At 42.3% G+C, this 27724-nt stretch overlaps 1 protein-coding gene across 2 annotated transcripts in view; it reads left to right on the forward strand.

Annotated features, from left to right (window-relative positions):
• The window catches only part of LDLRAD3 (low density lipoprotein receptor class A domain containing 3), a 126837-nt gene extending 101887 nt beyond the window's left edge, over window positions 1-24950 (forward strand). Inside the window, exons 6-8 of one of the 2 annotated variants that reach the window (XM_075838019.1) lie at window positions 18745-19090; window positions 20878-21449; window positions 24093-24950. In XM_075838019.1, the coding sequence (XP_075694134.1) occupies window positions 18745-19090; window positions 20878-21115 (584 nt within the window). In that variant the 3' untranslated portion in view covers window positions 21116-21449; window positions 24093-24950. Of the gene's footprint in view, window positions 1-18744; window positions 19091-20877; window positions 21450-24092 lie in introns of those variants that run through there. The other variant, XM_075838020.1, reaches the window with a different exon arrangement.
• Window positions 24951-27724: the final 2774 nt, after the last annotated feature.

The raw sequence follows: 27724 nt of genomic DNA on the forward strand, positions 1-27724 counted from the left end.
CTCTTATTTTCTCTCTCTTACACTCATCATCTGTCTTAAAGGGAACTACGCCTTGTCTAGAAATAGCTGTTATTATGTTGCAAAATAATCAGAAAGGGAAGAGACCAGAAAATGACATTATTGTTTAAATTAGGTTTTTATTATAAAGCTATATAATTTTTTAATATGACCATCCATGTAAAAAAAAATCCTGAAATATTCAATTTTTCAAATGAGCTACTGGAACACACCCGGTAGGCTATTTCCTGTTTTTGGCAGCTACCTTTTCAGCTTTTCTGTGTAGACTGGGACCAGTTTAGCAAAGCCATCTCATAAATATTATTATTGTCATTATCTTGCATCAGTATTTGTAAAACAAAACCAGGAGTGGAACCTGCACAGTAAAGTAAAGAATGGAAATATTTGCAACGCTTTCGTATTTCAGACCCACTCCTGGTTTTAGCTTACCAATACGGATTCAAAATACTGACCTATATATGACCATCTGAACGAGGCCTAATATTAGCTCTGTATTACGAACAGGAAAAATGTAAAGGCTCATGCAGACGACAATAATACAGCCGCATTTTAGCATCTGTATTACGACCATGTCGCGTCCTGACCGCATCATAGGGTCATTAAACCCGTAGTCTGGCCTTAAAATGGACGTTAAAATGTGGCTGCATTATGGCTGTCTGAATGAGGCTTTAATCCAATTCATTTTAGCTGCCATAAAGCACACACCCTGCTTTTCTGTCTATACAAGAAAAATAACTAGCTACAACAGTTGAAACAATAATATACACATTAATTCTCTTTTATCAGATTTGCATCTAATTAAAGGGTTATTCACAAATTTAACATTTATGGCACGAGAGGCAGCTGATGACCGCCAGGAGAATGAATGGCGAGGTAGCCACGCATCTCTCTCCATTTCTATGGGAGTTATGGAAACAGCTGATACCACTTGCTCGGCTGTTTCTGTAATTTCCATAGGAATGAATAGAGAGAGCCGCGAAGGTCATCTATCCATTCATTCTCCGCCTGGATGCAGCAGGTATCCGAGCTCCACTGTACCACACTGTTTTCGGGGGAGGAGGGCGGTTAGTGTACGCTCCTCTTTTGTTAATTTCATAGTGGAAAATATTCTCTGAAAGGGGTTTTCGCTTTGGACAATCCCTAATAGTTACGGGGATCCTTTGACAACAAGCAGATCACAAATCAGCTGTAATCCGTGAAGAAACCTGGCTGTGAGTGTTGAATTTCCCTGCAGCGCCGCCACAGGGGAAATGAAGCATTACACAGTGTCCATTCATATCAAGGTGTTGGCTGTGTAATGCAGGACAGGTCAGGTCCTCCAGAGCGAGAGACGCTCTATGTAACCACTCTAGACTGGCCAAGAGATGAGGATCCTGAATAGAGGAACCCCCGTTATTCAGAATTCCCTAATAGGGTTTATGAAGAAGAGTTTTCTAAACTAGACGACCCCAATAGTGTGTGGCGCTGTCAGTGGTAAATAAACACTAGGGGCACTGCTTTCGTTTATCTTGGTACAGCAAATGGGCAAATTAAAATGTTATTTAATATTTAAATAATTAATGCCTATATATATTAAAAAAATATTTTATTGGAAACCGTCCTGCATAAATTGTGGAATTTATTTATTAGACTGCTAATGTTAATGGTTTTGTATTTCATTAGCAGCTAAGAGAATTGAACAGGATTTATAATGCAGCTTTGTATGTGATTAGTAATAATGGAGATAGATCGAAAAGCTCACATCATCTCATATACCGGCAGCTAATAATTGTTTCTCCTGCTATTTACCTCATTTATCCATTAGGTTTCCAGCACTAAAATAATCAAATTATATTAATCCTCATGACTACTCTGCAAAAGTAACTAATGTCCCAATGGTCTTTGTAAAGCCATAATCACACATAGCAAATTGGGTAACATTTTTGACTGCTGTTTTTTCAACCAAACCAAGAGAGAGGAGACGTATAATGTTTTGGATACACTGCTGGTTTTGGTGAATAAAATAAATTGTGATCGCAACAGTGAATTGTTTAAAAATACCGCGGCCAGTGGCATTGTCGCGGCAGTCATGTGACATGTCCCTGAGGAGAACATGTCATTATGTCAGTGGACCGTGTAGACTGGTGTGTGGGAAGGTAAGTATAATATCACTTTCCGTATGCCCTACTAGGGCATATGGACGTCATACAGGGGAGTCGTCTATTCGGGACCCTCTGAGCCAGTACATTGAAGTCTGCAGAGTAGATCAGCCATCCATGTACTACATGGACATCCATTCATCTTACCCAGACAACCCCTTTAAGGCCCAGGATAAACTCTAAGGCTCTGTTCAAATAATGTTTTGTACTGGAAGAGGGGAACGATGAAGAGGGGAAACTTACCCTAATAGATCTATTCCATTCTTGGATCTAAATAAAAGTGTGTGAGAACTGGTTTACCAAACGTAATGCAAAGCTAGCCTTGGGCCCGATTCACATTGCATTTCAGCCCTACGTTTGGTGTGTATGTTGGGAAATCTCCCGACACACACGTTGAACGTGTCCAAAGGGCTCCATTAGCCTATTGGAGGCCAAAAGAATGTCCTTTTGGCCTTCGTCAGGCTGGTATACATCAGGGTACCTTTTTTTTGGGAGAATGGAATACCGTAGTTGACTACGCTGCCCCATCCCGAGAGATCACGCAAAAAAAGTATACTGTGCGGTATGTTTTTTAACATGGGACTATATAGCATCTGTCAGAGGTATACGTTAAATGTATACCGGAGGCAGCTTCCCCAGGGTCGAAGTCCCCGGGAAGAGCATCAGGTAGCGCTCAGCCCAGAGATTCCGTCCCTGGGGATGCCCCTGATGTCACTGTCCATATATGGACAGTGATGTCTGGGGCTTTTAACTATGGCGTACCCGGCCAGAGCATTGGTAACGCCCTGCCTGGGGACTGAAGAAGCCCCTGACGTTACTGTACTGTCTATATATACATGTGAGCTGTTAGATAAATGTCAACGGAACCCGACAATTTTGGTTTAACTGGCCCAACATCTAATGTGTATGAGAGTGTCTCGACTCTTCCCTTGATGGCAGGTATCGGGGGAAAGCGGGATCAAGCATGTTGGATTTCAAACTGCTCGGTCCTTTTGTTCTCAGGGGCAATAAGGTGCCACAAATGGCGTCTGGCAACAGTGTATTCTCCTCTCCACATTGAGTACATATGCACTATGTGTATGAGGAGGTCGAGAGGAATAGCTGTCGGCCTAATGAGTGTTTAGTCGACATATAAGGTGTATGGTTTCTATACGTGTTCACTTGCCTGCATAAAGACAATAAATTAAAGGTTACTGTCCCTTTAAGCCCAGTATGTTGTAGAAGCTTCGCTCCGCTGTTAAAGCTCTGGCCACAGCAGGATTCTCCTGAAATCTCTTTTTACACAGTGATTTTTATCTCTCCCCTCTGCCATTGTGTTTATTCTCTTTACTGCTCTTTTATTGGAGCTGGAGATCTGCAGGAGACCAGGGACCGGCGCCGTTCCAAGCTCTTGCTGGGCTTCACAGGCAGAGTATCGCATTGTTTCTGAAAAGGAGGAGCAGCCCGCCTGTTCACCTCCATTATATCTGTGTTTACACTTTCCCCAGAAAGCATTATCCCTCCCAGACACCGAGACGTTGGCAGATTTGATGTTGTTATTCAATTCGAAAACTGTAGTATTAAAGTCATTCTCTGTTGGTGCCGAGCTGCGCCAAGTAATGTGGGAACCGTTCTCGGACATCGGGCCATGCATCTCTTTAGTCTGCTGGGCACATTACCAGCCGCTTGTTAAAGACCATTTCTCGCTAAAATAAAAGATAAAGCGTTTGTTAGTTTCCGTGTGTTATCCGGTTCTGAGAAAGCGGAGTGATGGCCAATATGGCCACGACCATGACCACTTCCATAGAGGATGTCACCCAGCTTTCCAAGACTGCTGAACAGATAATTGGCCTGCTTATGCAGCGGTATAGGACTAGAGGGATGGATCTTTGCATAACCAACCAGATTAGTCATTCAGGAGCGAGCTAAAGATGGCTGACGACCCTTATAGGAGCTACTGGTGGGCATGTTGGTTGTCACTCCGCTTTGCCATAAACAAATCAGATTGCAAGTAAGGGGAGTAGGGTGCGCCTATTCAAAGCTTCTCCGCGCAGCTTTTGGTAGCGGATACAGCACTTTAGGGCTCAAAGGAGTCACAGTGACAACCGTAGGGGACCTCTCGGCCAATCAGGAAGAGTGGCTCCTGGCGAAGTGTTCTTTAAATTTGCACCTTGGGCACCATTCAGTGGGTTTAATGGTACCCGCTTGTGTGATTTAGAAAGTGTGTCTAATAGATTCTCTATCTAAAAAGTTGACCGATTCCTTTTAAATATCAGATATGTGCAGTTTATGGCTCGCTGATGTCCTGGGATTTGTAGTACCACATCTGCTGAGGTATTACAGCTTGCCTACATTATATACAATATATGAACGATATAATAAACACATTGTAGGTTCACTTGCACAGAACATATTTAGGAACTCCTTTTTAATATGTGAAAAATATTTGGAAGACGGTTCATATGTTGGCAGGGGGTTGAGCAGTTTTCCTCTCAGGCTGGCACATACAACTGGGAAGGAAATAGTTTTATTGATTCTCACTTCACATAAGATCTGCTCAGATGTAAACACAGAGATTTCAATCCAGGCAATGAATCACTGATATAGAAAAACATGTCAAATAATGTGGAAAGCAATTTCCTATATTACTATAGAAGATATAACCAATTGTTTGTCCCCACCGTTGTGCTCATTTTTGCTGGACAGTTCCTCGGGGGTGGAGCTTCTTTAAACTGCTGTGCTCCAGGGGATTAGAGAGTATAGTCCTGCGCTTTGACCAGATGAGGGCAGAGCATATGTATTTTACAGGTCTGTTGTTTTCTTCAGTTAATCAGTATTAAGAGTTAGTAGCCTAGAAATTCATAGATAACCAAACTAAATTGTCTTAACTCCAACAAAAGTTTTTCGCATGTAGGTGGAATTCTCCTGTGGCCAGTAGTGTCTGGATTAGACATGTCCAATTGAGGCCCAATTAATCTTCTCTTGTATACCTACAATGAATATCCTTACCCAGCCAGGATTTTTCATGCCACCTGTGACTTGACATTGACTAAGACAGAGGTCTCCAACCTATTGCTATCTAGCTTTTGTCAAACTACAACTCCCAGCATGCCCTCAAAGCAGGTTGTAGTTTGACAACAGCTGGAAAGTCATGGACTGGAGACTAAGCCATAGGATATATTCTTGAGTATGCATTCCATGTTCACTTTAGTTTTGTATGAAAAACAAACCATGTAGGGTGAAGGAGGCCGACTAGTATATATGTAATTCACAACAACATATAAATAGACTTTGAGAATCAAGATTCGGAGCTGATAAATGTTAAAGAAACACTCAAGGCAAAACCTAGTTCAGGGCCGAAGGGGGCAGTGCATGACTAATCTCTTAGCTGTTCCTTAAAGAGGCTCTGTCACCACGTTATAAGTGCCCTGTCTCCTACATAAGGAGATTGGCGCTATAATGTAGATGACGGCAGTGCTTTTTATTTAGAAAAACAATCTATTTTTACCACGTTATTAGCGATTTTAGATTTATGCTAATTAGTTTCTTAATGCCCAAGTGGGCGTGTTTTTACTTTAGACCAAGTGGGCGTTGTACAGAGGAGTGTATGACGCTGACCAATCGGCGTCATACACTTCTCTCCATTAATTTAGTCAGCGCATAGTGAAACTGCTAGATCAGTATGTGCTGTCTTATACTGACATATTAACGATACTGAAGTGTTTAGACAGTGAATAGACATTCCTTCCAGACAGGACGAGATGTCTATTCACAATCCCTGCACTTCATTAACGTTTGTTTGGTACTCGCAAGATCACGCTGTAAATGACAGGTTACAGCGAGATTACGCTTTGCTCTGCTGTAAGTACCAAACAAACGTTACCGAAGTGTCGGGATTGTGAATAGACATCTCGTCCCGGCTGGAAGGAATGTCTATTCACTGTCTAAACACTTCAGTATCGTTAATATGTCAGTATAAGACAGCACATAGTGAACAACGCCAGGGCTGATTTTATGTCCCAGTCCGGCCCTGTCAGGGACCCACACCTGTCTCTAGAACGGGGCACCCTAAACCCCGTTCTTCCGATCTGTGTATGGGACTTACAGAAACAGCGTAGCTCAGCGAGATACGCTGTTTTTGTAACTCAAGACCATATAACCTTTTTTATGGTCGGAATTCACCTCATTGATTTGCAACACAGAGCGGTAGAATGGAGTTTAGGGGGCCCCGTTCTAGAGATAGGTGCGGGTCCCAGATGTGGGACCCGCATCTATCTGACATTTATGACATATTATGTCGAGATGTCATAAATGTCCCTGCTGGGAAAACCCCTTTAACCATTTATCGGATCAACTTCAAGAAGAGAGGTGCGATTGCTGTAAAGATGCTTCTGGGCGGCCAAGAAAGTCCAGCAAGTGACAGGACCTTCTCCTAAAGAGGATTCAGCTACGGGATCGGTTCTACACCAGTGCAGAGCGTGCTCAGGAATGGCAGCAGGCAGGTGTCAGTGTATCTGCATGCACAGTGAGGTGAAGGCTTGTGGAGGCCGGCCTGGTGTTAAAGGAACAGTGTCATCACAATTTTTTTTTTCATATGTTAAAGATGTTAGTGCTTTATTAAAAACGTTTATATTTATTTGTGTGTTTGTGTTTTACTTTTTCTTATTTTTACACTTTTTCTTCCCTATGGGGGCTGCCATTTTTTGTTCCATTTCTGTATGTGTCGATTAACGACACATACAGACATGGAATACGGCAGCCACAGTCCCATAGGGACTGTGAACGGCTCCCGTCCCATCCACTTCTGTGTACGCCGTCTGTGTGGGAACGGCGCATGCGCCGCTCCCACACAGTCCAATTTGAAATTAGCGCCGTCCGGCGCCATTTTCCTGTGGACCGGAAGTCGCGGCCGGACAGTAAGATTACTACTTCCGGTCGCGGCTTCCGGACTTGTGCACTTGGACCAGCGGGAGCGGACGGGCCGGAGGGAGCCGCGGCGGCAGGAGCAGGTAAGAGATTTCAATGTATGTTCGTGTTTGTGTACGTTTACTACTGTATGTAAACCTACTACACTGTGTGTTAGCTCAAAAAATGGCGACACACAGTGTAGGAGGTTAGACCGTTCAAACCCCTCGTTTATCCCGGCACTAGCCAGGATAAAGGAGGGGGGGATGCTGAGAGCTCACTAGAGCGAGGGCTTTTTACCCAATTTTGCAATGCTGCAATTTTGGGAATAGCTCCATCTAGTGACCAGCAATGGGAATTATTATAAATTAGAATCTAATTTATAATATTTCCTGACTCGTGAAAAAAATAAAAAAAATTTGAACAATGTTTAATCACCTACACATTAAATGTTTAATTAAAAAAAACACAAACATGTTTTTCTGGCAACACATTCCCTTTAAGGAGGGCAGCAAAGAAGCCACTTCTCTCCAAGAAAATCATTGAGGACAGTCCTCTGCAGGAAGTACCGGGATTGGACTGCAGAGGACTGGGGTAAAGTTATTTTCTCTGATGAAGCCCCCTTCAGACTGTTTGTGACATTTGGAAGAATGATTGTCCAGAGAAGAAAGGGTGGGCGCTACCATGAGTTCTGCGTCATGCCAACAGTAAAGCACCCTAAAAACCATTCATGTGTGGGGTTGCTTTTCATCCAAGGGAGTAGGGATGTCATGATACCAGAATTTGGACTTCGATACCGATACTTTGTTTAGTATTTCGATACCAATTCGATACTTTGCCAACAGTAATAAAAACAAAAAAGTTCTTCCATTTTCTGATGTGAGGCACGAGGTGCGATGATGAATTTAACCTCCATGTGCCTCACATTAATAGTAATTAACCCCATCATGTTTCTCAGTCATAATTGGTTAATGTGTGAGGTACATGATGGGGTTAATTACTATTAATGTGAGGCACATGGAGGTTAAATTAATCATCGCACCTCGTGCCCCACAATAAGTGATAGAAAGCAGTTTTTATTTTATTTTTTTACAGCGTACACATCATAAATGACGCAAAAAAATTGTTGTGCAGGTTATTACGGCCGCACCAATGTGTATTTCTTTTTATTTAACATTGCTTTGTTTTTACTATATTTTTTTAAACTTTAATGTACTGGTATATATCTATATTACAGTACATTAGCCTGTGTATCTATGTTTTCGTGGCTTTTCTCCGGGTACTCCGGTTTCCTCCCACAACCCAAAAACATACAAATAGGGAATTTAGATTGTGAGCCCCAATGGGGACAGTAAAAAGAGGACACTGTACAGCGCTGCGTAATATGTTGGCGCTATATAAGTAACTGAAATAAATAAAAAAATAAATATATTACAGTACATTAGCCTGTGTACTGATAGTACACAGGCAGTTGTTAGGACATACCTAAGTATGCCCTAACAACAGGAAATATGGTAGGACAGCCCTGAGGTCCTTCAATGGACCCTGGGCTGTCTGCCCATATATGGTATGTCCCTCAATCGCGTCAGAGGAATTCCCTGTGACGCGATCCAAGGGGCATCCCCCCTTCTCATTTTCCCCTGAATGCTGACGTCCGCTGTGATCGCAGCATTCACGGGAATAACGGCGGAGATGAAAGGTTTCTCTGATCTCCGCCGTTATAGAGCGGGGCTGTGGCTGTGTAATACAGCCATTGCCACGCTCCTGACAGGAAGTGCGTGCGCGGTCAGCATGAGGAGATGCGGCTGGCGCTGCACTAATGAGCGGCGGTTCAGGCACTGAGGACAGAACATGGTGTTTTGCAGTGCGCCCGATGTAGCTACTTACCTGCAAACGCTGATGCTGCTGCAGAATCAACTGTAGCCTCTGGTGCCGATGCGTCCTCGCTGGTCCGACACGATGCAGGACCTGGGGCAGGAAGTGAGTGACGTCACAGCGTAATCTCTCGAGAACACGCTGTGTCTTTGCACTGCCAGAAGCTGGGCGTTGTGAAGAGAAGTGGATGATACTTCTATACACAACGCCCAGCTAGTAAAAGAAGTAAAAACGCCCCGATGTAACGAACACAATACACGCCTAGTTGTAATTTTACTTTAAACACGCCCAGTTGTACTTTAGAAAGCCTCATTTACATAAATATAAAAATGGTCATAACTTGGCCAAAAATGCTCGTTTAAAAAAAAACAAAAAAAAAACGTTACTCTTATCTCCATTGCAGCGCCGATCTGCTGCAATAGGAGATAGGGGTTGCAAAATCTGGTGACAGAGCCTCTTTAAGCTGCACCTTAAACAGTGAGTGTCTTTGGTGCAGACCCTGGTTCAAGTCCAGATGTGTGTCCTTGTCTAAAAGGGAGCTCTGCTGGGTGGTGTTTATAGTGGTATGGAGGCAGCGCAGTGAGATTGTTGCTGCATAAGAAAGTTAATTATGAAAAGAAAGTTACTTTTGCAGCTGTCTCTTTTGAGACAGCTGTATTTATATAGTAGATTATTACAGATTTCAGCAATATACTCATCACTCAAACAGGTATCAGAATCAATCACTCCATTCGTGGCACTTTGGGAAAAGGGGAGCTGCCTAAGGTCGCCAGGAGGACTAGAACCCACATTGTACAGAAGTGATTCCTGTGCTCAACTCAGATCACACAAGTTGTGAGCCAGCTGCACAGCAGCTTTACATGGATGCATTTTTCACCTCTTTTAAAAACGGGTAATCGGACCTTCAAAAAGAAAAACATTCGATGACATGACAGCAGATGGCGTGGGAGGGTTAACGGCTTTTAAGGCTGGAGAGCCTGGGGATAGAACCCACATGGTCCTCACACATTAAATTTGTTAGTAGAGATCTTTACCAGTGCACCACCTCTTCTTTTAACCGTTGGCAACAAATTCTTCCAAAGATGACATGTTCTTATTCCTGCTGGAAGTGACATTAACATTTGGTCTTATGGTCACAATAAGAAAGCTCAGAGATCAGCCTGAGCTGGTGGTCTGGTGCTTAAACACTGTCTTCTGTGTAGACCCTGGTTGAAATCCTGAAGGGTGGCCTTGTCTGAGAGGATACCTACCTGGGTGGAGGCAGTGTAGTGAGGAGGTTGCTGCATAAGAAAGTTACTTAGATGGCTGAACCAGTTTTCTTTTACCGAGCATTATTGCAGATTTCAGCAATATTCTTATCACTCAATCAAGTATCACTCAATCTAGTATCACGTTCCATTACCCTGTAGTTGTTGCTCTATGGGGAAGGGGAAAAGCTGAATGTTGAGCACATAACCTGTGAGCTCGCTGCTCCACCGGAAAACACATTTTTACCTCATAAAAAGTGCGGTAATCTGACATTCAACAGAAATCACTTTGGACCGACGTGCGCGGTGTGCCTGTGACCTGGGCGGCTTAGGGCCAGGGCCGGTTTTAGACAGGGTGCTTATGTGCCAGGCCTGCTTTTTTGAAAATCGATTTCCCAACTGCTAATCAGTGTAATTAAAATATAACTTTTAATATTTTTGCCATTAAAGATGTCCAAGGGGACATAACATTCAGCACGAACAGTTAAAATTAGTAGCCAGTATTGCTCTAGCACACGCTTGTTTCCACTCGATCTGCATGTATTGCCAGACGGAGTGTAAGGTACTCAGATTGCAGAGTATCAGGTCGGCAGCTGCAGACTGCCGAGCTTTAGTGGATAGGATATGGTATGGTATGCGTGCTTAGGATTACCACGCAAGCTAGGCTCTTTAAAATTGTAAATTTAGCCCCCCCGACATGTTTCGCTGTCAACACAGCGTCCTCAGGGGATCAAAACGGGGCTAGTGAGCGCACGTATGAATTGTCAAACCCTTTAAACATTTCGATTTGCATCACACAAGATTCACCTGTGTGAGAACCAATAGGAGCTCTGTACAGAGGACGAGCCTCCATAGTAGAAGATTGGCGTTTACGCCAGCCAATGTGGAAGCCATATATATGACCAGTTACGATGCGCCGAGTGCGCATGGGCACTAGAATCACAACTGGACTTAGAAATTTTTCTGAGTTAACCATTGTAAACGGCGCCTGCGCACACGAGTCCTGCAGGGTCTTAGCCGATATCAACATTATCAGTGATAGATGCGCATGTCTAGGCTCTTCGAAAAAGAGCAAGCTCTCAGAATAGTAGCACTAGATGAGTCCCCGTAATAGAGACTTGACAGAAGTCATAATAGAAAACGTATAGATGGCCAATTTAACGCATTGGCACTATGGTCACGGTCAGACTTAGTCAGCTCTCCACATATATGTACATATTAGAGATCTGACTGGCTCGACAGCGCATGCGTATATCGGACCTGGACTTAGCCGGTTTTGGCATCTATGAAGATTTACAAGTGCATGTCTAGTCTCTAGTTAGATTCGGGAGAAATCAATAGGGCGCGCGTGCGCACCAGGGTCCAAAAGGGACTTAGACGATGTTTTGGATAGTGGTCTGAGTATGTTAGGGACGCAGAGGTCCCACAATTCACAGTTAGACTCAAGTTAAAGGTTCCGGACGTAAGAATTTAGTGCGCATGTCTGGGCACTCAGAGGATACAGCAGCAGGGATCGTTCCCATCAAAAGGTGAGTATTACAGTATATATATATGTTGTCCACACTGCAAGTTTAGCCTATAGGTTAGGTCATTATCCACAAAGGGCATGGCTCAACTACAATCTCTTGGTTCGAGTAGAGGGAGAATAAGGGGGAGGACAATTCGTCCAAATGGACATACATGACAATTGAATTATCAGTATAAAGATATATTGTCTCTTTTTCAATAGAGGTACGATTGGTCATAGTGACCAGGTGACAGCTGTCAGTGTGTATATATACATCAGGTGTGGCATTCTAAGTTGGGGCAATTATAGAAAGGCTACGAAGGTGAATCCCTCATTTAGCCCATTTGGGCTTAAGGATCTAAGCCTATGAATCCATTTGGCTTCTTCTTGCAGTAACTTTTTATCAAGATTGCCTGCTCTGGGGCCCAGCTTGACTTGGGTGATGCCCCAAAATTTAAGAGCATTGATGTCTCCTTGATGGTAAGATCTAATGTGTTTAGAAAGAGGTGTGTCTTCTTTCATATTAATCGTACTTTTATGCTTCGAAATCCTTCTACGGAGTTGTTGAATGGTCTTGCCCACGTATAGTTTTGGGCAAGGGCACTGTGCAGCATAGACAATACCACTACTTTGACAATTGATGAATTGTTTAATGGTAAAAATCTTACCATCGACTGGGTTGGAGAAGGTTTTGGTCGTCGGCATCAAGGGGCAAAAGGAGCATCTGCCACAGGGAAATGATCCCTGTATTGGGGGCGGAAGCCAAGTTTTTTGTAAAGTTAGTGGTCTCGAATACTGGCTATGTGTCAAGTATTCACGGAGGTTCTTACCTCTCCGATATGTGACATTGGGAATGTTGGAGATTGTGTCACAGAGGTCAGTGTCTGTTAGTAGAATAGACCAGTGTCTCTTTAAGATGTTTTTAATTTGATATGAGCAATTGTCAAAATTCCCTATACATCTGATAAGGGGAGATTGTTTGCTACCATCAAGAGCATGTTTTTCATTCTCCTTTTTACCATGCAGTAGATCATCCCTAGATGTTGCCCTCGCCCTTGCATAGGCTCTATGCAGAGTTTTCTTTGGGTATCCACGTGCAAGGAATTTATTATATAGAGTATCACATTCCATTTGAAAGGTGGTTTCTTCAGAGCAGTTTCTTTTTGCTCTTAAGTACTGTCCAATTGGGATACCTTTTTTGAGAGCCGGCGGATGATAACTTCCCCAATGCAGGAAACTATTTGTTGCAGTCTCCTTTCTATAGATATTAGTTTGGACAGCCCCACCAGGGTCCAGGGAAATTTTTAGATCCAAAAAATTAATTTCATTTGTGTGTATAGTGTAGGTGAATTTCATCCCAATATGATTATTATTGATGACATCCATGAAATCAGAGAAGAGAGCAGTGTCTCCCTCCCAGAAGACAAGTATGTCATCTATGTATCTACCCCAGAAAGAGATGTGACAAGTGAAGGGGAGTAAATCCTCGTTAAAAATTAAAGTGTCCTCCCACCATCCTAAAAATAAGTTGGCATAAGTGGGTGCACAAACAGTGCCCATGGCCGTGCCTTTGAGTTGGTGATAGAATTTGTTATCGAAAAGAAAATAATTGTGTGTGAGTAGGAATTGTAATAGGGATATAGTGAAATTATTGTGTGCCTGAAACTGAGTCCCCTTAGTGCTCAAAAAGTGTCGTACAGCACTAAGGCCCAGATCATGGTTGATATTAGTGTACAGTGACTCGACATCAATAGTAGCTATTAGCGTGGTGGAAGATACATTAATCCCCTGGATCCTGGTGAGGGTGTCCTTGGTATCTCGTAGAAAAGAGGGTAGGGCTGCAACAAAGGGTGACAGGATTTCGTTTACATATGTACTTATACCTTGCGTTAAGTTGTCATTACCGGAGACAATTGGTCTACCAGGTATTGGTGTAACGTTTTTGTGTATTTTGGGCAGGGCGTAGAAAGTCGCCAGAGTAGGTGTGGAGTTATATACAGATTTAAATTCTTCAGATGATATTAGTCCATTGGACCTTGCATTAATCAGTAAGGTATGTAATTCAGATAGATATCGTTCCGTCGGATTTCCATCTAGTACCTTATATGTAGATGTATCATTGAGGAGTCTCTGGACCATCGAGACATAGTCTTTAGGATTAAGAATAACAATATTGCCCCCTTTGTCAGAGGGTTTAAATATAATTTCTTCATTTTTGCTGAGTTCATCTAATGCTGTTTTCTCTGATTTACTAAGGTTACTTCGAGGTTTTTGTTTATGCAATTGAAGTTTCTTTAGATCCGCACTGACCATTTTAACAAATATATCGATATGTGGATATTGCGATATTGGAGGTGTTAATCGTGACTTCGGTCGTAATGAGGAGAAAGGGCCAGTAGCCATATCAGCTGGGTATTCATTTTCATTTGCTAGCTCTTCTAGTGCATGTAAAGTAGTCAGTTCAGTGTGATTAAATGCAGTATTATCATCAGATTTATTCTTGAAATATTTATGTAAGGCAAGCTTTCTTGCAAATAGATTGACATCTTTAGTCCAAGTGAATTCATCAAAATTCGGAGTGGGAGTATATGATAGGCCTTTACATAAAAGCGATTTTTGCTGTGGGCTAAGTTCAAATTGTGAAAGATTTACTACTTGCATATCATCTGACAGGCGATTTACACTATGTGTCATTTGGTCTGGCTCCATGGTGTGTTGTGCAGACCTAAAAAAGGAATCGCAGAGAAAGTGTTTGTGGGTGCTGAGGCTGAGGGGCCCGCATTTCCCAAGTTCACAGCATTCCTCATAGGGCCATCCGCATATTTCCCCACGGAGAATGGGGTACTGGGTGTCACCGTTGTGGGTATATGGGGCGCTGAGGAGATTGAGGAGGTAGCATGTGTAGAGATAGCTGAGATAGCCGAAGTGGCGGTACGTTGCCCGTTGTGAGCTGTCCATATTGATGGTATGCCCTTAGGGCCAGTAGGTGTTCTTTTTGACGGGTTATATTTTCTATTTTTTATTTTTCGTTTGGCTCCTAATCTATTGTCGTCAGACAGAAATCTAGAATCTTCTGTACCAGATACGTCTGACTCAGAGATGTCTACAGATCTGTTGTCACGATTTTGAAAGGGGGTGGAGGGGGCACGGCTACGATATGTGTATATCTGACCTGTATCGAAATCTCTGCGGTCCCACCAACTTATTTTTAGGATGGTGGGAGGACACTTTAATTTTTAACGAGGATTTACTCCCCTTCACTTGTCACATCTCTTTCTGGGGTAGATACATAGATGACATACTTGTCTTCTGGGAGGGAGACACTGCTCTCTTCTCTGATTTCATGGATGTCATCAATAATAATCATATTGGGATGAAATTCACCTACACTATACACACAAATGAAATTAATTTTTTGGATCTAAAAATTTCCCTGGACCCTGGTGGGGCTGTCCAAACTAATATCTATAGAAAGGAGACTGCAACAAATAGTTTCCTGCATTGGGGAAGTTATCATCCGCCGGCTCTCAAAAAAGGTATCCCAATTGGACAGTACTTAAGAGCAAAAAGAAACTGCTCTGAAGAAACCACCTTTCAAATGGAATGTGATACTCTATATAATAAATTCCTTGCACGTGGATACCCAAAGAAAACTCTGCATAGAGCCTATGCAAGGGCGAGGGCAACATCTAGGGATGATCTACTGCATGGTAAAAAGGAGAATGAAAAACATGCTCTTGATGGTAGCAAACAATCTCCCCTTATCAGATGTATAGGGAATTTTGACAATTGCTCATATCAAATTAAAAACATCTTAAAGAGACACTGGTCTATTCTACTAACAGACACTGACCTCTGTGACACAATCTCCAACATTCCCAATGTCACATATCGGAGAGGTAAGAACCTCCGTGAATACTTGACACATAGCCACTATTCGAGACCACTAACTTTACAAAAAACTTGGCTTCCGCCCCCAATACAGGGATCATTTCCCTGTGGCAGATGCTCCTTTTGCCCCTTGATGCCGACGACCAAAACCTTCTCCAACCCAGTCGATGGTAAGATTTTTACCATTAAACAATTCATCAATTGTCAAAGTAGTGGTATTGTCTATGCTGCACAGTGCCCTTGCCCAAAACTATACGTGGGCAAGACCATTCAACAACTCCGTAGAAGGATTTCGAAGCATAAAAGTACGATTAATATGAAAGAAGACACACCTCTTTCTAAACACATTAGATCTTACCATCAAGGAGACATCAATGCTCTTAAATTTTGGGGCATCACCCAAGTCAAGCTGGGCCCCAGAGCAGGCAATCTTGATAAAAAGTTACTGCAAGAAGAAGCCAAATGGATTCATAGGCTTAGATCCTTAAGCCCAATTGGACTAAATTAGGGATTCACCTTCGTAGCCTTTCTATAATTGCCCCAACTTAGAATGCCACACCTGATGTATATATACACACTGACAGCTGTCACCTGGTCACTATGACCAATCGTACCTCTATTGAAAAAGAGACAATATATCTTTATACTGATAATTCAATTGTCATGTATGTCCATTTGGACGAATTGTCCTCCCCCTTATTCTCCCTCTACTCGAACCAAGAGATTGTAGTTGAGCCATGCCCTTTGTGGATAATGACCTAACCTATAGGCTAAACTTGCAGTGTGGACAACATATATATATACTGTAATACTCACCTTTTGATGGGAACGATCCCTGCTGCTGTATCCTCTGAGTGCCCAGACATGCGCACTAAATTCTTACGTCCGGAACCTTTAACTTGAGTCTAACTGTGAATTGTGGGACCTCTGCGTCCCTAACATACTCAGACCACTATCCAAAACATCGTCTAAGTCCCTTTTGGACCCTGGTGCGCACGCGCGCCCTATTGATTTCTCCCGAATCTAACTAGAGACTAGACATGCACTTGTAAATCTTCATAGATGCCAAAACCGGCTAAGTCCAGGTCCGATATACGCATGCGCTGTCGAGCCAGTCAGATCTCTAATATGTACATATATGTGGAGAGCTGACTAAGTCTGACCGTGACCATAGTGCCAATGCGTTAAATTGGCCATCTATACGTTTTCTATTATGACTTCTGTCAAGTCTCTATTACGGGGACTCATCTAGTGCTACTATTCTGAGAGCTTGCTCTTTTTCGAAGAGCCTAGACATGCGCATCTATCACTGATAATGTTGATATCGGCTAAGACCCTGCAGGACTCGTGTGCGCAGGCGCCGTTTACAATGGTTAACTCAGAAAAATTTCTAAGTCCAGTTGTGATTCTAGTGCCCATGCGCACTCGGCGCATCGTAACTGGCCATATATATGGCTTCCACATTGGCTGGCGTAAACGCCAATCTTCTACTATGGAGGCTCGTCCTCTGTACAGAGCTCCTATTGGTTCTCACACAGGTGAATCTTGTGTGATGCAAATCGAAATGTTTAAAGGGTTTGACAATTCATACGCGCGCTCACTAGCCCCGTTTTGATCCCCTGAGGACGCTGTGTTGACAGCGAAACATGTCGGGGGGGCTAAATTTACAATTTTAAAGAGCCTAGCTTGCGTGGTAATCCTAAGCACGCATACCATACCATATCCTATCCACTAAAGCTCGGCAGTCTGCAGCTGCCGACCTGATACTCTGCAATCTGAGTACCTTACACTCCGTCTGGCAATACATGCAGATCGAGTGGAAACAAGCGTGTGCTAGAGCAATACTGGCTACTAATTTTAACTGTTCGTGCTGAATGTTATGTCCCCTTGGACATCTTTAATGGCAAAAATATTAAAAGTTATATTTTAATTACACTGATTAGCAGTTGGGAAATCGATTTTCAGTGTGCCTCAGGCACATTTGGTTCTTTCTATATCTAATACATATCTGCCAACTGCTAGGGTCACCCTAGTATTTGTAGGCCTGCTTTTTTGTCTCAGTCCGGCAGGGCTGGGCTCCGACCACTGAGTTACGCGGTAGCCAGGGCTATGGAAACAGCCGAGCTACGCTGTTTCTGCAACTCCTATAGTAGTAAATGGGTGTTACGGAAACCGCGTTACATAGTAAGCTACGCTGTTTCTGGAACTCGGAAGCTATGGAAACAGCATTTCTCGTAACTCAGTGGCCAGAGCCCATCAACAGCAGAAGATAGAACAGGGGTCAGGGGGGCGTGTTCTGGTGAGAGGTGGGGGTCCCAGAAGTTGACCCGCATCTATCGGACATTTGTGGAATATCTTGTGGATATGTCAGAGATGGGAAAACCTGTGTCATGCTCCACCCTCTGCATTACACAGTGTATCCATTTTGCCAGCAGTGTTACTTTAATATCCAATAAAAAGAAGATGTGGTTGCATTTTGTTTTCCGGCTCCATTATTTTCCCCAGTAAATTTAACCGATCCTTATGAAGCTGCATTTCATTGTCCACCACGTCAGGCTGTCGGAGCGCTCACCCACGTAACATCGTATCTGGCGCAACGGGACATGAACATCTTCACTTTAATTTATGTTTTATTGCTTTGCAAATTTGGGACTACAAATCAGACATTCAGAATTACTGCAAAATGTCAGCAAGCAGATGGCTCCTACTCTACAGAGGAAACTTCAGAGCAGCATTTTAAGTTACATTATGTCTTCCATAGAGGAAGAATGAACAGTTTGTCACTTTATTTCAGAGTGATACAATGTTCTCATTAGTCCATGAAATACTCTAAGGCTTCATGTACACCGCAGAGCGGTGTGCACGGAACCCCTCAACATAATACGAAGTTGTAGGCCATCGTATGGCGCCACTATACGGCACCGGATTACCGGCCATCATGCTTCTGTAATGCGGCCTCCATTGGAGAGCAGTCGCTATTTATTTTCTGTTTTATTCTGTATGATCTCGGAGGCATAATGAGGTGCAGTGGGTCCCCATACAGTGCGAAGGGTGGCGTATAATGCATATGTACTACAAGTCCCAAAATGTCCTAGTAGCCTCAAGTGGAAGGCTGCATCTGAAATAGAGCATCTTACCCGCTATGTCATCTCTCTTTTTGAACCTTTTTCTGTTTTCTCCACAGAGGGCGCCAGCGAGCAGGAGTACGTATCTTCAGAAATCCAGCTGCTCTATTACCCCAGTATTACATACACCATCATCGGGAGCTCAGTCATCTTTGTGTTGGTGGTGGCATTGCTGGCTCTCGTCCTGCACCACCAGAGGAAACGCACCAGCCTTATGAGTCTTCCTGTACATCGGCTGCAACATCCACTGCTTCTTTCCAGGCTGGTGGTCCTGGATCACCCACACAACTGCAGAGTCACCTACAATGTCAACAGCGGGGTCCATTACGTGTCTAGTGAGAGCTATCAGCCGCCGGTTAACATTGAGTCTCCGCCATCTTATAATGAAGCAGTGCTGGACGACAAGTGAGTGTCTCTTCTATTTGTTTGTTTGTACGGTCCAGGGACCCTGAAAACAGGGGGGGGAGGGGCACCACCAGCTATCTTTTCATTTTTTTTTCTTAAATTGATCTCAAATTCTGAGCTGCTCAATTCCATAATCTAACTTTATAGAGGTGAGAGCTTTGTTTTCCTGAATCAAAACTCCGAGATAAATAATAAAAACCTGGCTTACTGCAGTCACCACTAGGGGGATCTCATCGCATTTGAACTTATAAAGCTCCCATTAAAATCCATATAAATCCACATGCAGTGATATCCTTCTAGTGACAACTGCGGCAGAATGAAATTCATCCTTTTTAAAGACACCTTTTTATTGTTTTGTTTTTTTCATTAAATGTTTGTATTTTACGATAAAAAAACACTTTTGTAATTAGCTTTTATTTGAAATGTTGTACCGTTTTAGCTTCTATGTTTCAATGTACATAGAAGCTGCAGAATCCCATTCTCAGCCAAATCCATCAGAGAGCTGTTCTGTTGGCACAGTCTGCAGCGACTCTTGGGTTCTCCTGTCATCATCGAAGTCTAAGCCAAGTTCCACACGACCGAGTGCCACTTGGATGCCGTGAAAAACAGCCCGAGTGGCATCCAATAGTTTTCCCAGACCCATTCACTTTAGTGGGTAAATCGGGTCCGTGACAACAGACCCGACTCTCCAGTCCATGGAAAGATAAAACATGTCCACGGATCACTGACGGGACTCAAAATCAAATGGTCATGTGCATTAGGGCTAATACTGATTGATTGATTGATTAGCTTTGCTTTTGATCAGTATGAAGCTTAGGTGATGACAGGAGCCTCTGCAGACCGGCTCTCTGACGGATTTGGCTGTAAATGGGATTCTGCAGCTTCTATGTATTGTAATACATAGAAGCTGCAGAAGCTAAACCACTTAAAAAACTAGTACCGCTCTGGTAGTTGCTCTTCACAAATCAATTGGTGAGAAAGCATGGTGCCCACATACTTTTCTTGCACAGAATCCTTCCTCTGTCTATGTCCGCCCCTGGTACTGCCATTCCTCTATTCCCAACCAAAGCCAAGCTCAGAGTTCGGGTTGAGTAGAGGAGCACTTTCCAGTCACCACAGACACTTCCTATGTCCCTTTTTTATGAATTGTGTTGAGTGATAGTTTTCTCTCTCAGTCCAGAGCTGGGACAACATTGTACCTGCCTGCTTGGTGAACTCTGACGCCATGGTGCGCTGACCCATCTATCCAGAAGCATTCAAATGTATTGATTGTGGTCATTCCAACATGGGGAATAGCACATGACTACAAAGTTGCCTATCTAGAGTGTTGCATAGGATTGAGATCCACAGGTAGTGCCTACAGGCTCCGTTAGTGTAAATCGGAGCCTAGCCAAGTGGCCTTACTTCTATGCCCACTGCTTCTTTGGCCAAGTGTGATCCATAAAAGAAGATAATGTATATACAAGTATTTGTATGGCTGCATATACTGTATCTGTATAAATGGTCTCCAACCTGTAGCTCCTCACCTGTTCCAAAACTACAACTCCCAGCATGCCCTGACAGCCAAGTTGTAGTTTTGCATCAGCTGGAGAACCACAGGTTGGAGACCACTGATCTATATGAATATACATCTAATAGTAGGGTTCACTTTGTTTTCCAAGAGTGCGTGGCCGACAGCGTTATACGTTACACAGTCCCAGAGATCTTTGTGAACTTCAAGTATTCATATAATTTATAGAGAAATTTACATTATACAACAGTGGAGTAAATGTGTCTTCCTCTTACAGCTCACGTCCAGCTTGGTTCTCCTTGCCGCCGCCACCGTATTCTTCAGACGTGGAAACTTCCAGCCAGACAGAACTTCCTCCATACCGCTCTCGAACAGGAAGCGCCACGAGCACAGGTTCAACGGGCAATACCCTGGACACACCCAGCAGCTCGTGGGATTCTGCTAGCCCCTCCGAACCGCAGGAAACTATGTCATCCCCCAGCGATTCTCACCTAAATATCGTGCTGGAGGTCTGAAGGCCGTGATACCCACCCAGACGGTTCTACAAGACGTTGGTTAGGGGGAAAAAAAAAAAAAAGACTAAATATGTTTCATGGGTTGGTCTGTGGCATCTTGTTACCAGCAAATGTCCCTTATATTTTTATAGAGTGCAGAGGTATATTTTTTTAGATGTTTTCTCTCCTCCTATTTGTATTGTTTAATATTGTTGTTGTTTTTCTTCTACGTTATCTTCCAAAAGCAATAAGGCACTTAAACCAGACCAGGGTGTAGATCGTGTGGTTGGTATAGAAGATTGGCTTCAACCCGCGGCTACAGAGTGAGGATATTTGCGACCCAAGCTCTCAAAAGGTATCCTCTTCTACAAAACGCACCTGTCTACTTCAAACAATGGAGGAAGCCATTTTGTGGGTGGAGCTAATTTTTTTTTATATTTTCATTTAGAAACCAATCACATTAAATTACACTGGTGTCTGCATTATGGCGATTTGTCTGCAGGTGCATATAGTGCGGCCCACCTATTACATGACACCATTCAAAGCACTTGAAAGACCACTTGGACTCCGCCACTTCGACTCATTTGGAGTCTTCTTGTTACTTCTGGTCATCTAAGAGCACTTACGGACAGGTGACCTTCCTATAGAAGGTGGCACGCTGGCACTTCTTGGTAAACTACTTAAAAGGAGCAATGGCACCCATAAGTATAGTCTTGGGGATCTTTTACAAAGGCAAATTTTCTGCTGGTAACGCAGGTTGATCGGCGCTCGTATACGTGGAGTAATGATCAGTAGTGTATGTGACAGAGCGATCGTTTGGGCACATCCCTGTTTACACGGGGAGATGTGCTGCCGACAGATGATTTTATTTGGGGGGGGGGGGGGTTTAAATCAATTTTTATTTACAGATGATTTTTATGCTCATATAAAAGATGCGATCAGCTGAAAAATGAGCGATTGCTCGTTTGTCGGCAGATCGATGGCCGTCTTTACACGGTCCAATGATCGAGTCTCCAGAGATGGTCTACAGATACTGGCAAACAACTGGGCATCTTTCTGAACTACCCGTAAACATGCATGTTATTTTTATTGAGGGAGATAAGCAGCCACCAGAGACTCTAGTGCTGCTTACCACATGAGAAATTAAGGATCGAATATGTACAAATCCAAACCATTCGATCCCGGTTTCTCTCGGCAGGATACAGTCAGGCAAGATTATTGGTAGATCCCGTCTGGTGTGGTCCACCGACAAGGGCTTTATCTTTAGTATTGTCACGCTGATCAGGTAGCAGCAACGGGTCTCATGCATTAAACGTGAGTCCCGTTTCTCCGATATGTTCCCACACCTCAGGTGAATATTGGCTCCATCTACCAAATGTCTTCCTCCTCCATGTATAGGGGAACGGCGCGTTCTAACATCTCCGAAAATTGTTTTGATTGCATCTGTACCACTGGCAGCTCGTTTCTGCTGTTCCGTGAGATAAATTTGACAACGACCTGGATAATTATTTTTTTTCTTCTTTTTCTTTTGAAGCTCTAGACAGGCAATTATTTGGATAGCGACTTGAGTAGTCAAAATTATCATACATGCGAAAAACTGGAGCAGCTCCAAGTAAAAAGAGGAAAAAAAAACGTTAAGATCTGAGGGGAAAGAGACAAATTAATATTAACGTCTCCGGCGAGATCACGCTGCATGAACAAATACAAATGTCAGAGCCTCGGAGCGTTCTAAACAATGGCAGACGCACAATAAGACACCGAGCTTAATCTACCCCACTGCACTGAAGCTTTACTTTACCTTCCCATGATCCTCCGGGGCCGCGCCGCCTGTAACGACATAATGCAGCTATAAAGCGACATCTCTCAGACGTCATGAATAATTTACCCTGTTCTGCACTTATTTGATAAAAAAAAAAAAAAAACTATAAAAACGATCCTTTATTGCCAGACAATCTCGGGGCACGTTACATTGTAGCAAGAAACATGTCCGAAAACCATCATCGAATGTGGATCTTCCCATAAGTGACCAAAGCAGCAAACCGTTTAAAGGGGTATTCTAATAATATTGAAAGGGATATTTTGGTGGTGGTGATGACCACGCATGGACAGACACTTCTTCATTGAAATCAGTGGGAATTGTAGACCCAACAAATGGGCAGTCATCTTGAGAATGGTGGGGGTCCCTGCCCTATCCAGTATGACCTGTCTGATTGACAGGTCATTGTATTATGTTATCAGAATACCCCTTCGATGTCCATTTGCACATCTTGTGCCTTTTTTTTATCCAGTGTCTACTTGGATGGGGGCTGCCATTTTGTGGGCTGATGTCACCATCAGCTTAGTGACATCATGAAGCACAGTTAAAGGGGCACTAACTGTAAAGCGGACTTCCAAAAACACGTTATATATATATATATAAAAATATATGTATGATATTATCAGAGTCGTAAAGTAATGATGATGGGAGTGGAGATCTTTTTGAACTTTGTCAATCATCGATCAAAGCGCACTACGGTCAGCCTTGAAATGGCTGATAACAGGGAACAATAGGTTACATTTAAGTGCACAGCATTTGGAGATGAGGTATAACTTTCGATTTGGTGCCCCTTTCTGGCGCAGGCAGCCATTTTGTATTCTGGGAAAAAAAATATTTTCACTGAGACTGACCTGTCTATACTCCTGAAACCCTACATAGAGCAATGTTCCGATAGAGCTGATGTGTGACATTGTGTAAATATAAGAAAAGGACACAAAATGTCTCTACTTCCTATAGACCATGATGGGTGGACTGTTAATTATGGAATACGGATGCCGTCTCGCCAACAGCGGCCACAGTCTCTGGTAACAAGTAGCTCAGGCCAACCTGTGCGAGGGATCTTAGTGCATTCTTGCACTGTTACTTACCTTTATCTGCCGGGGCGTCCTAGCTGAGCAATATCTATTTTTTCCATAATTTTTGCTACTATGTTCAGACTCTTTCTCCTAAACGTGGCTGCAGATTTAAGACCACCTGTTCCACCATCTACATAATGAAGGAGACCTTCCAAAATGGAGCTGGGGAATGGGAGAAGCCCCCCGTGTGTAGCTACAAAGCCTGAACAGTATTTAATTGCTGCCTCCATGTGACTTTATGCATTAAATACAATTTTCTGTTCAATAATATTCTATAAGTGGATGTTATGTTATTTCTTAGGCTGATAGAGGTGACACATGTCGGTTGCACACAGAAAATTGCATTGGATTCAAAGGGTGCATGTTGCATAGAGACAACCTCTAGGGGTGCTATGGGACCCTTGGGGAAGGATGGCCCATCTCATGCCCTTTACCCTTGGGGAGGGGGTAAACTTTTGCAGGGCTTCCAAGCTTCATAGGCATATGCAAACAACAAAGGGATAACCGGCCCAGGGGGTCACAATGCCCATTTATCCAAAAAGGGGGCAGAAACAGGTGGAATGAACAAGCACAAGGCTCTACTCAGTCTTTCATCACTTCCCATACTGCTGTGTAACCACAAATGTAGATGGTAGAAGAAGCTGGGGATTGCCTAACCTTAATCCCTTCCCTCGTGGCCGGCTCCAAGTGTATACTGGCCCTCGGACGGGCCCTGGCATGACCCCAGCTCTTTAGATCTAAATAATATTGTATATATAGAAAACTTGTGCCTTGATACATTGGTGTCTAATGTAAAGATCATTTTAGTTCTATGGTATGTATGGGGGTAGCAGACGAGAGACAACGTAGTTTAGGCGGAGATCTACAGTGGACTATTGGAGAAAGCCGAATCCCGGAGAATCAGGAGTGAGCGACCCTAATATTATAAATAATGTAACGTAATAAAGAGAATTTCCTTCTGAAATCCAGAAATCATCTGTTTATAAATGTTCCTAACTCTTCCTCTCGTGTCAAGTTCTTAATATTCTCTACCGCTGTGTCTTAGTTACCTGGATTTCCTACATGGGTAACAGATGTTGGGTAACGTCCCCCACTGCAGTACATAGTGTTAGCCTCAGGGTCTGAAAAAATGGGTGTTACGTTCACATTACCGATGTCACCCGTTTAGGTCTCTTCTGTCGAAGGTGACCGGAAATGCAAATGGAAAGCATCGATTGAATTACCATTGATTCCGTTTGCCGCTGTTCAGGTTCGCTAGGTTTCCATTTTATACAAGAATATAACTACTATATTACTGCTCCCTATATACAAGAATATAACTACTATAATACTGCTCCTATATACAAGAATATAACTACTATAATACTGCCCCCTATATACAAGAATATAACTACTATAATACTGCCCTCTATATACAAGAATATAACTACTATAATACTGCCCCCTATATACAAGAATATAACTACTATAATACTGCCCCCTATATACAAGAATATAACTACTATAATACTGCCCCCTATATACAAGAATATAACTACTAGAATACCGCCCCTATATACAAGAATATAACTACTATAATACTGCCCCTATATACAAGAATATAACTACTATAATACTGCCTCCTATATACAAGAATATAACTACTATAATACTGCCCCTATATACAAGAATATAACTACTATAATACTTCCCCCTATATACAAGAATATAACTACTATAATACTGCTCCTATATACAAGAATATAACTACTATAAAACTGCCTGCTATATACAAGAATATAACTACTATAATACTGCCCCCTATATACAAGAATAGAACTACTATAATACTGCTCCTATGTACAAGAATATAACTAGTATAATACTGCCCCCTATATACAAGAATATAACTACTATAATACTGCCCCTATATACAAGAATATAACTACTATAATACATCCTCCTATGTACAAGAATATAACTACTATAATACTGCCCCTATATACAAGAATATACATACTATAATACTGCTCCCTATATACAAGAATATAACTACTATAATACTGCTCCCTATATACAAGAATATAACTACTATAATACTGTCCCCTATATACAAGAATATAACTACTATAATACTGCTCCTATATACAAGAATATAACTACTATAATACTGCCCCTATATACAAGAATATAACTACTATAATACTGCCCCCTATATACAAGAATATAACTACTATAATACTGCCCCTATATACAAGAATATAACTATAATACTGCCCCTATATACAAGAATATAACTACTATAATACTGCTCCTATATACAAGAATATAACTACTATAATACTGCTCCTATATACAAGAATATAACTACTATAATACTGCCCCTATATACAAGAATATAACTACTATAATACCGCTCCTATATACAAGAATATAACTACTATAATACTGCCCCCTATATACAAGAATATAACTACTATAATACTGCCCCTCTATATACAAGAATATAATTACTATAATACTGCCCCTATACACAAGAATATAACTACTATAATACTGCCCCTCTATATACAACAATATAATTACCATAATACTGCCCCTTATATACAAGAATATAAATACTATAATACTGCCCCTATATACATTAATATAACTACTATAATACTGCCCCTATACACAAGAATATAAATACTATAATACTGCTCCTATATACAAGAATATAACTACTATAATACTGCTCCTATATACAAGAATATAACTACTATAATACTGCTCCTATATACAAGAATATAACTACTATAATACTGCCCCCTATATACAAGAATATAACTACTATAATACTGCTCCTATATACAACAATATAACTACTATAATACTGCTCCTATATACAAGAATATAACTACTATAATACTGCTCCTATACACAAGAATATAACTACTATAATACTGCTCCTATATACAAGAATATAACTACTATAAGGCTATGTTCACACAGGGCGGATACGCTGTGTAAAATCTTACCGTGTATCCGCCGTAGGCGCCGCAGGGAATTCTGGCCGAAAAACTGGACCAAATTGTGGTGCCGTTTTTCGGTCGGAATGTCTGCTGCGGAAAACAGTGTACTCATTTTACATTGTAGCATTCATGTATACATTTTTCAGTTGAAGTAGAATATATTGCACATATAATGTTTCACATACAGAATGCGTTCGGTTTTACAACTGTGGAGCGAACGGCACAAAAGAAAAATACGATACAATTGGTAAATCCGCAACTAATTTTCTAACTGAAGCCCTGAATGTGTTTAATGTCTTGGTCTTTGAGCTAAAATCTGAACGACCGGCGGCGGTGGAATTGACGGAACACATTATTAGCAGATAGGGAAAAGCTTTATTTTCTTCCTTGAATGCAGAGCGCCTTCTTACTGGGCATAAAAGGGAAACTTCCGCTCTCTTCTCATAATTGGTTCCCTTGGAACAGCAAATTGAGTTTTCGAGCAGCAGACGTTCACTCCCCGTATTATGTATATTCTTTATTAGAGCGTGACCTTCGGGGTAGACGCCAATCTGCGTCCTGGACACATCGTCTTGTTCCTATGAATTGTACATTGGCAGTGAATAATACTTGTCCTTTGTATAATGATAATAGTAGGAATAATACAGAATCCTTGTCAGTGTAACGCATGTGCCAGCCGCTCTTTGCTTTTACTCTCCTCTCCACAATAGATGAAGGTCCTGAATGAGGGTCCATCTGTGACTAC

This window comes from Rhinoderma darwinii, chromosome 9 (genome assembly GCF_050947455.1).
Source record: "Rhinoderma darwinii isolate aRhiDar2 chromosome 9, aRhiDar2.hap1, whole genome shotgun sequence".
NCBI classification, from domain to species: domain Eukaryota; kingdom Metazoa; phylum Chordata; class Amphibia; order Anura; family Rhinodermatidae; genus Rhinoderma; species Rhinoderma darwinii.